Here is a 14290-nt window from a genome sequence, read left to right as displayed (position 1 = left end):
AGGCAGATGGCAAGCGCCTCCAATGCAAGTACCCACACTTTAAATTATTCGCCACTACGACATCTCAATCACTCCACATTCGCACCTGACATACTGGAAGTTAGGGCATAACCACTCCAGTTGCCGGGAGCAAGCAATACTTCGACACCAGCCATGGCCACTTGTGGGCAGAGACCCACTCCGCATCCACCGACCGACCCGATAGTGACAGTCTACCGCTAATTTTGTGTTTAGGTATAATCCGTATTCCATGAGTATTCTCGGATCGTTGTCATTAAACAAATATTATTTTACCAAACCAATCTCTGTGCATTTCTATGCATTGTAGAGGACACTATTCATTCATCAATGACTAGAATAAGATAGAGCTTATTGAACGTGCATACATTTAAATAAGAAACAGAATGCTTAGGCCTATGAATCTGTGACATGAAGTTTTCGCTTAGCACGAGGGAGTATTTTATTGTAACACAGCGCGTTAGACCGGTTAAGCAGTACTACACTAGGATTTCAATTCATAAGAGTAGTAGGCCTACTGGAAAAATCCTATATTTCATAAAAATCAAGTATATATATATTTTACCTTCGCTATCACGCTCTCCTGTGAACTATTAGAACTGCCCTCTTTAATTTGTTAATACGGTGCGTGTGGAGGAATTTCCTTGCAAGCAGAAGGGGACCTCAACTTTAACTAGAGATGACTACAAGGAGGGAAACGCAGCACTCCATGTTTCATTGAGCTGTTGTAAATAATGAACAGCGAACTAGGGCGAGGTCAGAGGTTCAAGCCCCGAGGGTACCACCAACACTTACGTGGCGATCCATTCCCCAGGTCACAGGAGGATTTCCCATCCTCGAGGAGAGTTCGTGAAACTTTAATGGACGCTGCAACATTGATGGGAGATACTTTCAGTCTTCTCCTGAAGAAAGGATTTCATACTCGTCTTCCGATGTGAACCACCCACCTCCGCAAGCAAAAGTAATAATAATGGTAATAAGAATATTAATAATAGTAGCCTAATAATAATAAACGTAAACTTGTGTCCTCATTCCGAGGTGGTGCAGCTCTTTTTAGGCACACCCCAAGTGGAGGTGAGCTGCGTGTACCATTCGAACCACATATCAGCCCTCCAGCCATTCTTAAATTTCTGGCAGTACCGGGAATCAAACCCGGGCCCCCGAGGACGGCAGCTAGTAACACTAACCGTTACGCTACGGAGGCGGATAATAATAATAATAATAATAATAATAATAATAATAATAATAATAATAATAATAATAATAATAATAATAATAATGCGACGTAAAGCCCCTAGCAAAAAAATATTAATAATAATAATAATAATAATAATAATAATAATAATAATAATAATAATAATAATAATAATAAAACCGACGAGTTGGCTGCGCAGTTCAAGCCGTGTAAATTTGTTTTAGTTGAGTGGTAAATTGCAGAAGTTCCACATTTCAGTCATGACTCCCTTTAAAATTAGAAAAATAAGCAATACCAATGCACTGAGTGACCGCCTCTGTGGTGTAGTGGTTAGCGTGATTAGCTGCCACCCCCGGAGGTGCGGGTTCGATTCCCGGCTCTGCTACGAAATTTGAAAAGTGGTACGAGGGCTGGAACGGGGTCCACTCAGCCTCGGGAGGTCAACTGAGTAGAGGTGGGTTCGATTCCCACCTCAGCCATCCTGGAAGTGGTTTTCCGTGGTTTCCCACTTCTCCTCCAGGCAAAAGCCGGGATGGTACCTAACTTAAGGCCACGGTCGCTTCCTTCCCTCTACCTTGCCTGTCTCATCCAATCTTTCCATCCCTCCACAAGGTCCCTGTTCAGCATAGCAGGTGAGGCCGCCTGGGCGAGGTACTGGTAATTCTCCCCAGTTGTATCCCTGACCCAAAGTCTTAATCTCCAGGACACTGCCCTTGAGGCGGTAGAGGTGGGATCCCTCGCTGAGCCCGAGGGAAAAACTGACCCTGGAGGGTAAACAGATTACGAACGAACGAACCAATGCACTGAAATATTTGAGGGGCTGCGGACAGATCACACCATGGCATGTGTCACGTGGTGTGCAATAGGGAGTAACGTTTAAATTTAAAAATCGTTCATTTATATTCTCACGCTCACTGGTCCTTAGTACACGTTCTTCTGGAATTTTCTCGTAAATTTCACACAAAAACTTGCACGTTATCCACCTGCAACTAACAAACATTCCCCGCAAGACAGGGCACTGCACTGCGAGGGAGTGCAGGCAAAGTGTAATTTCACACGCGTTTTGGACAGCTCTTCATTCTATATAATAACCCATATTTTACTCAAATATGCTAGCAAAAAAGGCGGTTATGGAAATAACTCGTAATTAGGAATCTTAAGTGGTCGACTGCCGTACAAGTGAAGAGATTCCTCTAAAATGGTTCACGTAAAGCTTGCGTGAGGCAGGAAATCCCTCGCAGGCGCATCACTTTGTGGGCGGATGGCTTAGTTTTAAACACTTTGCAGCAAGTTTTTGAACTGAACTATTAAAATATTCTAAATCAGACAAACGGGCGACATAGAGTTGCGCCGTGAAGTTGGGAAGGCGGCCAATTTAACTCGTTCAAGAAATCGATTCTATTAAGTAAACGGTTCCATGAAAGAGCTGAGAGTGCGTCCTCTCAGAAATAGAAAATATGGAACTTATCTCGAGAGAAATATGAGGGAGAGAGTCGCAAGAGGCATGAGCGTGGGTTAGCGACCACGGGGTCCTAACTGAGTCTGGCAGTGTTTCATATTTCTTGTACTCACCCGGCATTGCCCGTAGAGAGAACTCACACCAGGGCTTCGTAACACAGCTGTGACTGCAGAGGTTGAGCTGAAGCGAGATAAAAACGACACAATCACTGATGTTAATAGGGTTTGCCTCCCGAGGTAGTGAAGGCGTTCTCTGTTCAACCGGGTGGACGTGGGTTCGATTCCTCGTCAGGAAGTGAAAATATTTAAGAAAAGAAATTTTAACTTCCGGAAGTACACATGATCCTGATGTTCACTCAACCTAAACAAAAATGAATACCACGTTAATTCCCAGTTGCATCGTACGGGTCGCGCAGCTCTAAGCTTACACTGAGAAGATGGTGGGTTCGAACTCCACCGTAGACAGCCTTGAAGATGGTTTCCCATTTTCACACCAGCCAAATGCTGAGCTTGTACCTTTATTAAAGCCACGCCGCTTCCTTGCGTGTTCTAGATTTGTTCTTATATCGCCATCACTTATCTGAGTTGGAGCCAAATGTCTGCTCCATTTCGATGAAGTCAATTTGAAAGTGATGGGAACGTATTTCTGACACGGTGTGAAGGGCCTCTGTCGATATCCCCTGCCTATCGCAAGAGGCATCTAAGGATTCTCAATTTGGAAGTGTGGGTTGCAGACCACGGTTCCCTTAGCTGAGTTTCGGATTGCCCCACTTACTTGTGACAGCCTCCTTACTTTCATCTTTCCTATCCGACCTTCCTTAGTCAACTCTTGTTCTTTTCTAACCCCGACGGTATTACGTGTGGAGGCTAGAGAGTATTTCCATTTCACACACTTCGTGGCCCTTGTCTTTCTTTTGCCGATAACTTCCCGTTTGAAGGGTTGGATCTCTTTCCTTTTTTCCAGTGAGTAGTCTTAATAAAGGATTACCTAACCCAAAGGTGGCCACAGTTCGGCTCCAGCTCAGACAGGAAAAGGAACAGAGTACAGCCTAGCAGCTGCTTGCGCGGCTCTCAGTTACAATGAGTGATGAGGCGCGTATCTATTTAAATTTTTAACAGTTTTATTGTGCCTAATGTCTTGATCTATTCGGTGCGTTAGATTATGGCGAGGAAATAAAATATCTTATGTCACACAAACGCCATGTGCTAAGTGAATACGTTTAAGGATACTCATTTCATTAGGTTATGGGTAGGAAACAAAATTATTTTCACATGTAAATACTCATACAAATGCTGTAGACCTACCGGTACATGAAACGCTTGTTGAGGAGTACAGCTTAAACAACTGACAACAAACGAAGTGCACGACTGTTTGCATTGTTGTGGCTTCGCTTGCGCCTTCACTCCACAGTTCTTACAGCACAAACTACTCTCGGCTGTTCCCACGCCCATGCCGTCAGCTCAAGGAGAAGGTCTCTCTCTTTGCCCAACTATGGCCTGGTTGTACTTCCTCTTAAAATAGTAATCACCAGCACCAGTGCCATTTGACAAGCTAAAATTTAACAAGAACATGTGTGTCCACAATTAAATTGACGGTGTTCAGCACTACAGCATGATCGTAGGAGTCTGACATTTCGTAGATATGCTAACTAAGCAATGATCTCACATTATTAGATCCAAGTCTTGCCACCAGGAAACAATATGGCGCTGCAAGAAGTCATAACGTAACTCCAACGTTAGAATGTTCTTCCGGTGGAATTGCGTTGTGTCAGTTCCTTAGTTGTTGCAGGAACAACCTCTGCGCTTACGTGACTGGTTTGGTTTGGTTTTACAAGCTCCTACATTATCGGACCGTTTTTCTTTGAGAAGATGATCCCTCGTGGGTCTGTTAGGTGTACAGTGGCATCTGCAAGTTATAGAGACCTCCTTGTGCAACACGTGATTCCAGCTGTGCAAGAACGCAACTGCCACACCATTATTTTCATATAAAATGGGCAAACACGACATGTAAGTTGCCAGGTGAAAGATTTTCTGCGAGAAACCGGATCGTTTCGAGGCATTTTCTAGATGCGTGACCCTCATTATCCCCCGGCATACAGTAAATCCATGAGACTTCTGGTTGTGGGGATATTTCAGGGATCGTGTCTATCAGGTCTCTGCCTGATCTAAAGGCAAGCGTACGACGACATGTCGTCACCCGATATGCCGTGTTACGGATGCAGCATGTTGCACAGTTGGGAGGCCATATCCAAGAATGTTTGTAACCAGAATGACCGTTACATTTGTGTTTGATATTTCCTGCCTTTTTCTGCCCCCTACCACTGCTAACAGCGCCATATTTTCGCCTGGTGGCAAGACTTGAAACTAATAATTTTTGTGGGATAGTTCACGAGAGCACTGCTTAGTTAGCGTATCTACGAAATTTCAGACTTCTACGATCATTACAGCCCGCCCTGTGCTCCGCTGAACACCGTCGTCAGATTACAATGATTACAATGAGCATTGTAACTGCATTGAACTGCAGAAGGTGATGGGTTTAGCACCCTGCAGCGTTAGGAGGAAAGATACGTGAATTTACATATTCAGAAGACGAATTATATTTCACTACATTTGGATAGTAATCCCAGCTAATGCAACTGAACATCGCGGAAACCTGAAATAAGAGTGATTGTAGACATGATAGAGGCTTATGCGTTTCAAGGAAACAAGGTGAAACTCTTTACGTTCGCAGAGAACTTTGGTCCGCGCCTTCAGAAAAAAATCACGACTCTCCACGAGGAAGAGTTCTACAATAATTGAGGGTTTGAATTTAAGAATGCTAACCGTTGGACGCTATATGGTTAGCTCATTCGCCACCAGATGGCTCGCTGTATGCTGGAACAGCGCTAGCATTCCAAGCAGGAGCTGAGGACACCATGAAGCTCCAATTAAGATGTTCCGTCACACCGTCACAATATTGTCACTCTCTGGGTTTCTCCTCGCAGGCCCCGTGGTGTAGGGGTAGCGTGCCTGTCTCTTACCCGGAGGCTCCGGGTTCGATTCCTGGCCAGGTCAGCGATATTCACCCTGAATCTGAGGACTGGTTCGAGATCTACTCAGCCTACGTAATTACAATTGGGGAGCTATCTGACGGTGAGAAAGTGTCTCAGTCTAGGAAGCCAAGAATAATGGCCGAGAGGATTCGTCGTGCTGACCAAACGACACCTCGTAATCTGCAGGCCTTAGGGGTGAGCAGCGGTCGCTTGGTAGGCCATGGGGTTTGATTTGGTTTTGGTTTTCTCCTCACACTTTCTTACTATTTTTCGGCTCTGTTCTATTCTATCCTGGATGTCTTTCGTTGTATTTTATTTTATTTCATATTTATTTCTTCCACCACATTCGTCCCTGATTCGTCTGATGACCTATCTGTTACTTCTCACGCACACGATGTGATAGGAACATCATAATTGGAGCTTAATGGTGTCGTCAGCTCGCGCGTGGAGCGCTGTTCCAGCATACGGCGAGCCATCTGGTGACGAATGAGCGTACCACTTACAGCGACCAACGGTTAGCATTCTTAAATGAAAACCCTCATTATTATAGAGGTCTTCCTCGTGAAGTCGAGATTTTCTTCTGAAGACACGGAGCAAAGTTGTCTGCGAAACGCAAAATGTTTCACCTTGTTTTCTTGACACGGCATGTCTGCAAGAACGGGCCGTGAAAGCATCAATGTTAAAATAAGAGTGATTGTGACTCACCTGCGTGCGGGTCTCGCCGTAGCTGAGCGTGAGCGTTGCGGTGCCCCGCGTCTCATCCTGCTCGATCCGCACCACGGTGCTGGGGTCTAGACGTAGTGCGGGACTCTTCTCTGCGGACGACACGAAGTCCTCAGTGCGCATGTCCTCTACTCTGCGAAGTTCCCCCGAGGCCAGTTGGATGAGCGAACCCTTGGTGAAGTTCGGGGGCAGAGCCGGATGCGTTGTTCCCGCAGTCACCCGTCGCTTGCTGCTCGCGGCCGCAGTCGCTGCGTCATTCGCTGCCGCGACTTGAGCCGCCACTTGCGCAGCCTGCGCCGCAGACACGGGCGGCCGCGTCAGGATGCGGTGCTTCAAGGAACCCTCTTTGCCGGACGGCACTTTGAACGGGCGCCGCTCTCGGATGAGCAGGGACTGTCCCGGCTTGACGAGCCCTGTGGAGGACGTGGGCGGGCTGTAAGCGGAGGAGAAGGGCACAGGCTGCGGGGGACTGTGGCGGTACGTATCGAGCGGAGGTACGTAGCTCGCGCGCGATAGGAGCGGGGTGTAGTGGCCAGGATGTAGACTGCCGTACGGGCCCTGCATCCCGGGGTAGAAGGACGGATATGGCAGCGGATAGGGACGTGCGGTATACGCAGTGGGGGCGGGAAAAGTGGACGGCGACTCATCCCCATTCTCCTCCTTGTGCTGGACCAGGTTGACGGCGCCTGCGGAGACGCGTGAGGACGGCACGACGCGGCAGCCGTTCAGTGTAGAACCGTTGTAGCGCGGGACGATGGGCGCGGGCTTGGGCAGGGGGCGAGCGAACTCCTGCGGGCCCGACGACGTCTTAGGGCCCGGCAGCAGAAACTGCTCGCCGAAAACGCCGGGGTGATGTCCCGGACCGAGGCCATGACTATGTCCCTCCACTACGAGGCTGGCGGAGAGCATGGACTGGCTGCAGCGTTACCGGGCGCTGCTTCCTGCAACAGAACGTCACAACGCATCAACAATGCGGCAGTTATTTGTTAGAACCTGGTCCGAAATGGACAACAAAACAACTATAACAAGACATAACAAGGCAAAATACACTGTACAGAGATTGTGCTTAAATGTCAGTACAATATTAATGTTCTTGATCAGAAGTGCTCAGCTGGGTGCCCGTTGAGGGTAGCCGAGTGTGGTCGGGCTGGTCTGACGTAAATTCAGGCAGCTTACATAGCAAGCATACGTCACAATGAAGAGAGAGAGAGCCAACACAGTTAGCAGGGAAAGGGGCAGTAACGTTCGATTGTGACTACGAATCTCTCTTCCACTACTCAGCGAAATACTGAGTAGAGTAGAGTATTTTTTTTAAAGACGCTATAATCCGGTTTGATTTGTACTGCACTCGATATAAACAGTCAGTTTTATTTTCTTACATTGATAGACTACATTCAAAAAGAACTGACACGTTTTTGTGTTGCAATTACAAAGATACAGGATTCAAGGGTGTGAGCCACGATTTTCAGATCGTTGGATGGGAATGACAGTATGTTCATTAAAAAATAAAATTCCTGTTATTCATTAAAAAGGTAATAAATAAAATATAAATAAATAAATAAATAAATAAATAAATTAATTAATTAATTAGCCGTGTGCATCCCCTAAGGGCTATGGCCTCCTGGAATGCGGGGACAGTGCTCTGTTTAACTCATCAGGTGAGCACGTGCAGAAGAGCATTATTATATTGGTTAATCTCTAGTTTGTTTCAAGAAAACGAGTTACTGCATATTGTACATATGTGTAGTCTCACCCCCGAGTGTATGTAATTGTGTTCTTCGAGATCAACAATTCGCGAAAACGCACTGTTACATTATTGACACGTGTACACTTTTTTCCCAGGGAAGGTTTAGGTTCCTTCTTGGTGAAAGCGTAACCTTGCACTCTTCGTTCTTCTATAGCTTCTTCTCCGAATGTTGTAGACGTAAAAGTAATATATATACATAATTCAACAACTTTACTGTTTGATTTTGCACAGTGTTGTACTGCTGTGTGACTTTCCCTGTTCACCGAATAACTGAAAATAGTAGGCCTATTTTAAACTTATCAGGCGTCCAATGATAATAGCTAGCCTCTAAATGGCTAGGAGGTTTCATCGCGAGTGAGGATAGGGATATTTACTATCCAAAATTTAAGTACAAGGACAATGGAAACGTATCTATCAAACTTATATACAGTATGCGTTATAATAAATAACACCGGACGAGTTGGCCGTGCGGTTAGAGGCGCGCCGCTGTGAGCTTGCATCCAGGAGATAGTGGGTTCGAATCCCACTGTCAGCTGCCCCGAGGATGGGATTTCCGTGGTTTCCCATTTTTACACCAGGCAAATGCTGGGGCTGTACCTTAATTAAGGCCACGGCCGCTTCCTTCTAACTCCTAGGCCTTTACTATCCCATCGTCGCCATAAGACCTGCCTGTGTCGGTGCGACGTAAAGCCGCTAGCAAAAATAAATAAATAAATAAATAAATAAATAAATAAATAAATAAATAAATAAATAAATAAATAAATAAATAAATAAATAAATAAATAAATAAATAAATAAATAACTGATGTTGTTCCCGGTAAGCACGATTGGTTTCTTGGTGAGTTTATCAGATAATTTAAACCCAAGTAACCCCAAGGCACAGCTTAGCCTATCCACCGTAACTCCGTATTATATTACAAAGCCTTCTAAAAATTTTAATTCATTACGTGGAGTAGGACAGCCATCGTCAATCGAGAGCGAAATGCCTTGGGAGCCAGTTTGCTCCCCGCTCTCGAGGAACGAGAGCAGCTTAGCGAGCAAGTAGGGGAAGTTCATGACGTAGTATGTACTGAAGGCCAGTGGCGCAAGTACAGTACGGCCACGGTATGCAACCCGCCTGACTGGTGCTCTCTTGTCACGTGACAAACACCCGTGCCACGCGGAGCTCCCCAGAGCAACTACGTGATGACGTCTGGAGTAGGAAAATATTATTGGATCCAGTCGAGATATAAAAACTGCAATGAACATAAATAACTTACTTTTTTACAACGTAACTTGAAAATGACCGAGGATTTCTGCCCTTTTTCTTTCATAATTTTGTGCCTCAATTTCAAACTGGGATATCGCTGAAGTGACTGGGAGCACAACGTCACTGTGCCTGAACACCACACGCTCATCGCCCGCTTGTCCGACTCGTTGGCTGAATGGTCAGCGCACTGCCCTTCGGTTCAGAGGGTCCCGGGTTCGATTCCCGGCCGGGTCGGGAATTTTAATATGAATTGGTTAATTCAAATGGCCCGGGGGCTGGATGTTTGGGCTGTCCCCAACATCTCTGCAACTCACACACCACGCATAACACTATCCTCTAATACAATAACACGCAGTTGGCTACAAATGGCAGATGCCGCCCACCCTCATCGGAGGGTCTGCCTTACAAGGGCACAAGCCACACGAAATTATTATCACCCGCTTACAGTGCTGTGTGCCCGCTGGGCGAGCACCTCTGTAACCGATCAGGGACGGAAAATTCAAAATGTGTCCCGATACCCAAAGTCGGCAAGAGCTGAGCAAAAGTGTCTGGGGTGTAAAACTTGCATTTCTATGTTTTGACTTCTAACGCTACCTATGGGTCTCCTTAACAAACTCAGTTAATAATAAAGTAGAACTGCGCACAGATTATGCAAAAGTCAGTCATTTGACTATGGTTTTTGTGCAGTAGTCTATGATTGATTTCAAATGTTTTTCACATATCACTACATGATATCGGCCACAGTATTTATCATATAAATCACATACACAATCTTGTCCTGGGTCGTAAAAAAAAATTCGATTTGCATAGTTTATGACGGTAGCCGTGTATCGCCATAGAGTTCACGAAGTGGCGGAGATCTTGATTTGTACCTGTTCATGATCTGTACAGCATTGCCTCAGTTGTATAGAATTCGACTCAGATTTCCTTTCTTTTATTCTCCTTGTCTTCCATCAACGTCCCCAATCCATGTGTAGAGGGCAGGTCGAACTTCATTCGCAGGTCTTCCATTAAAAACGTTTCTCCCGCGAGCTAGTCTGGACTTTATATATTTAGATACCCCGAGGGCAGCCTTCAGGAAGCGGGCTTTGACGTTTACCAGGCAGATGAGGTCCCTAGTGCTTACACTCTCCCAGGTTGACTGTATCCCGTAAGTAAGGACAGGGATTATTTTCATTTCGAAAAAGGGCCATGGCGAATTTCAGAGAATTCTTGTGATCATTCTGATATCATATATAGCTTGAGTAGCTGCTGCTGCTGCTCTTTGTGCCATGTGAATCCTGAACGAGTGCGCTGTTGTCTCCAATGTTAGGCCCAAATATTTGAAACTAAACAAACTAAATTATGCAGGGGTTCGAGTCTTCGCCATTGAATATCATGAAAACTTAGAACAATATCGGTATCAAAATCAGTGAAAGCTGTAATTGCGGTTTTTCTCAAAACACAGAGTTCTTAATAGCAACAGTCAATAATTAATATCTTCTGAATGACTGCACCTAGAAGCACGAACCCTTTTGTGGGAAACCACTTCGAGGATGGCTGAGGTGGGAATCGAACCCTCCTCTACTCAGTTGACCTCACGAGGCTGACTGGACCCCTTTCCGACCCTCGTACCACTTTTCAAATTTCGAGGCAGAGCCGTGAATCGAACCCGGGCCTCGGGGAGTGGCAGCTAATAACACTAACCACTACAGCACAGAGTCAGGCTCGTTATTATTAATGTAATAAAAACGTCACTTACAAAGTAGGTGTTGAACAATTATATTTAATTAATTAATTAATTAATTTATTAGTGCTTTGTTCAGTGGCGAAGTTAGGGCCAGGGGCGCTTTCTTCCATATAACCATATTTTTATTACAATTTACAATAAAATACTAAAATAATTAAGTCCGCCTCTGTGGTGTAGTGGTTACTGTGATTAGCTGCCACCCCCGGGGGTCCGGGTTCGATTCCCGGCTCTGCCACGACATTTGAAAAGTGGTACGAGGGTCGGAAAGGGGTCCACTCAGCCTCGCGAGGTCAAATGAGTAGAAAGGGTTTGATTTCCACGTTAGGCATCCTCGAAGTGGTTTTCCGTGGTTTCCTACTAATGCCGGTACGATATCTAACTTAAAGTGACGGCTACTTCCTTCCCTATCCCTTCCCATCTTCCCATCCCCCACAAGGCGCCTGTTCAGCATAGCAGGTGAGGCCGCGTGAACGAGGTACTGACCCAAAGACTCACGTTCCAGGACACTGCCCTTGAAGCGACAGAGGTGCGATCCCTAGCTGAGTCCCGGAGAAAATCAACCCTGCAGGGTAAATGAATTTAATAAATGAAATAAATAATAATAATAATAATAATAATAATAATAATAATAATAATAATAAGTAGGCCATTTGAGAACGAAGATGTAGAAGGGTTCTATAGATTAGTATTCATGCACGGTCAGCCGGACACTTACCGCACGATCCATTACCTGAGGAAAGCTTCGATGTTCACAAACATATTACTTGAACACACAGTGGAAGTTAAACAGACCTAATGAGTGTATTTGCAGTTTACACAGACCGCGGGCTATGTGTGACTTTAACACGCTCGGATCGTAAAACAAATACTAGCTTCAGAACGGCCACGTTACAGGAGTCTGTGTTCGATCCAAGGCCGCAGAATACGTCGCGTGGGTTCAAACGAATGAGCAGAATTACGGGTCATTGTCTGCCCGAGCTCTACTTTTGCAAATGTTGTCAAGTCGCACTACTCCCAACCTTCATCCATTCGATTACATCTTCTGAGTGTCTCCGGGCGTTAATTAATGTTGAAAACACTTCTTAGCACACAAGGTAGGGATGTTCATACTATGAAAAACGTAAAATTATGCCCATTTCCTTAAATGTGCCGAAAGTTAAAGGGCTAAAGGCCCCGCAAAGGTTTCAGATTGTGAGTCTTGGATAGTTCTACAAACTAAAAAATAATTCGAAAATCACTTCCGGCCTAAGTGCAGTTCCGGAAGAAACAGCCTAAAATCGCTTGTTCCATAACTCGTTTCCTTTCTGATTCAAATCCTCGCCAAATAAACTTATTTACATAATGTGGTCCTTGGTTCAATACTTTGAGAAATTTTTTAATTTTTTGAAAAATGTTCACACCGAATGTAGTTGAAAATGGAAACCTACAACCTGCTTTCCAGTCAGTGACCGGGTCAGGGATGGAATGTGGCGGCGAGGGCCTGATAACCCTACCTGGACCTGTTCTCATTCTGCATCCATACGCGATATTGCCAAGCTTGCCTCGTACACTACGCTCAGTGTAGAGGACACGGGGCGACCTTGCCTGAGGCAGACCCGTGAGTCAACATCTGCCGGACATTCTCAGAGAGAGAAAGTTCCCACATAGGAGAACAAAGACTGGCTCAGTTGAGCCGCTCTCGAGAGTTCATTGCATTCCTTCTCTCGGCGGCAACACACAGGCTTCAGGTCGCATGGTACAGCCCATTTTCACACCAAATATAACCTTAATTTAGTGGGATTAGCTATCACTCTCGAAGGCCCGAGTTCGATTCCAGGCTCTGTCATGAGTCCGGGCAATAAGCAAAAGTTAAAGGGATAATGGAATGAATTGTGAGCTACTAATATGAACTTCATCCATATATGAACACCACCTGTTGCCTGCGGCTTCGCTCACGTTGATTTCGTAATTTGTTAAAAGTAATCAATCATTCCTCAGTTGTGCACTAAGACATTATCTAAAAATCCCGATAAACCGTACATGTGAGAAACAGTCCTCTCTCCAGTCGAAAACGCAAGAATACGTCTTTCTTTATTTCTAAAAGACATTCCAAAATGGCCTACATATTTTCACGTCTGTAACATCTTCAGTTTTTGAGATATAAGTACACGCATAAAAAGAAGTCAAACTCTTTTTCGGTCCTTTTCACCCCGTCTCCCCGAAAACAAAAACTACGGGTTTATTTACTTTTAGAAAGATTCCAAACACCAGTTTTTACGTCTGTAACATGTTAAGTTTTGGAGGTATACTCATTTTAAAATTTACCTTATTTTCACTACTTTTGGATTTTCCGAAAACAAAAGAAATGCGTGTTTATTTTTAAAGGAGATTCCGAATACCAATTTTCATGTCTGGAACATCTTCATTTTCTGAAATATATCTTCCTAAAAAGATTTCAACCACCTTTCCAGTCATCCCCCCATCTAAAAGGATTTTCCGAAAACAAAAATTACATGTTCCTTTATTTTGAAGAGAGATTCAAAATATCAATGTTTGCGTTCATAATATATTTACGGTTTTCTGATATACTCATTTTAAAAATTGACCCCAATTTCTTTCTTCACCCCCCTCCCTCCGTACTCTTACGTGGATTTTCCGAAAAAATACGAGTTTTTTATTTTTACAGGAGATTCCATGTACCAATTTTTACGTCTGTAACATCTTCAATTTATGAGATATATGTATCCTCCTAAAAAGTATGAAGCTCCTTTTTTAGTTATTTTCATCACTTAAGTGGATTTTCCGAAAACAAAAAGTATGCCTTTCTTTAATTTTAAAGAAGATTCCAAATACCAATTTTCACTTCTGTAAACTGTTCAGTTTGTGAGATAGACATATTTTCCTTTTAAATTTCACCCTCTTTTCACCTACTTAGCGGCGTTATACCAAAAAATCATCCCTTAATGATGAGTCCCTATACCGTAATATACATGTGACCCCAAAATGCCATTCCTTCATGTTTAGTAGTTTCAGTCAGTCGGTCGGTCGTTCAGTCAGTCAGTCAGTCAGTCAAGACATGTTATTTTATATAGGCATATATAGATTTTGTGTTTGGTCTTCATAAGCCAAATAATTTGCACTGGTATTTTGAGACACATAC

General features: G+C 44.4%; 1 protein-coding gene across 1 annotated transcript in view; it reads right to left on the bottom strand.

The window, feature by feature from the left end:
* The window catches only part of Atx-1 (Ataxin 1), a 118865-nt gene extending 111530 nt beyond the window's left edge, over positions 1 to 7335 (bottom strand). Inside the window, exon 1 of the mRNA XM_067148236.2 lies at positions 6409 to 7335. Coding sequence (XP_067004337.2) covers positions 6409 to 7335 — 927 coding nt within the window. The remainder of the gene's footprint in view (positions 1 to 6408) is intronic.
* Between the last annotated feature and the right edge of the window lie 6955 nt (positions 7336 to 14290).

Source organism: Anabrus simplex, chromosome 5 (genome assembly GCF_040414725.1).
Source record: "Anabrus simplex isolate iqAnaSimp1 chromosome 5, ASM4041472v1, whole genome shotgun sequence".
Lineage (NCBI taxonomy): Eukaryota > Metazoa > Arthropoda > Insecta > Orthoptera > Tettigoniidae > Anabrus > Anabrus simplex.
This window is presented reverse-complemented; position numbering and strand designations above follow the sequence as displayed.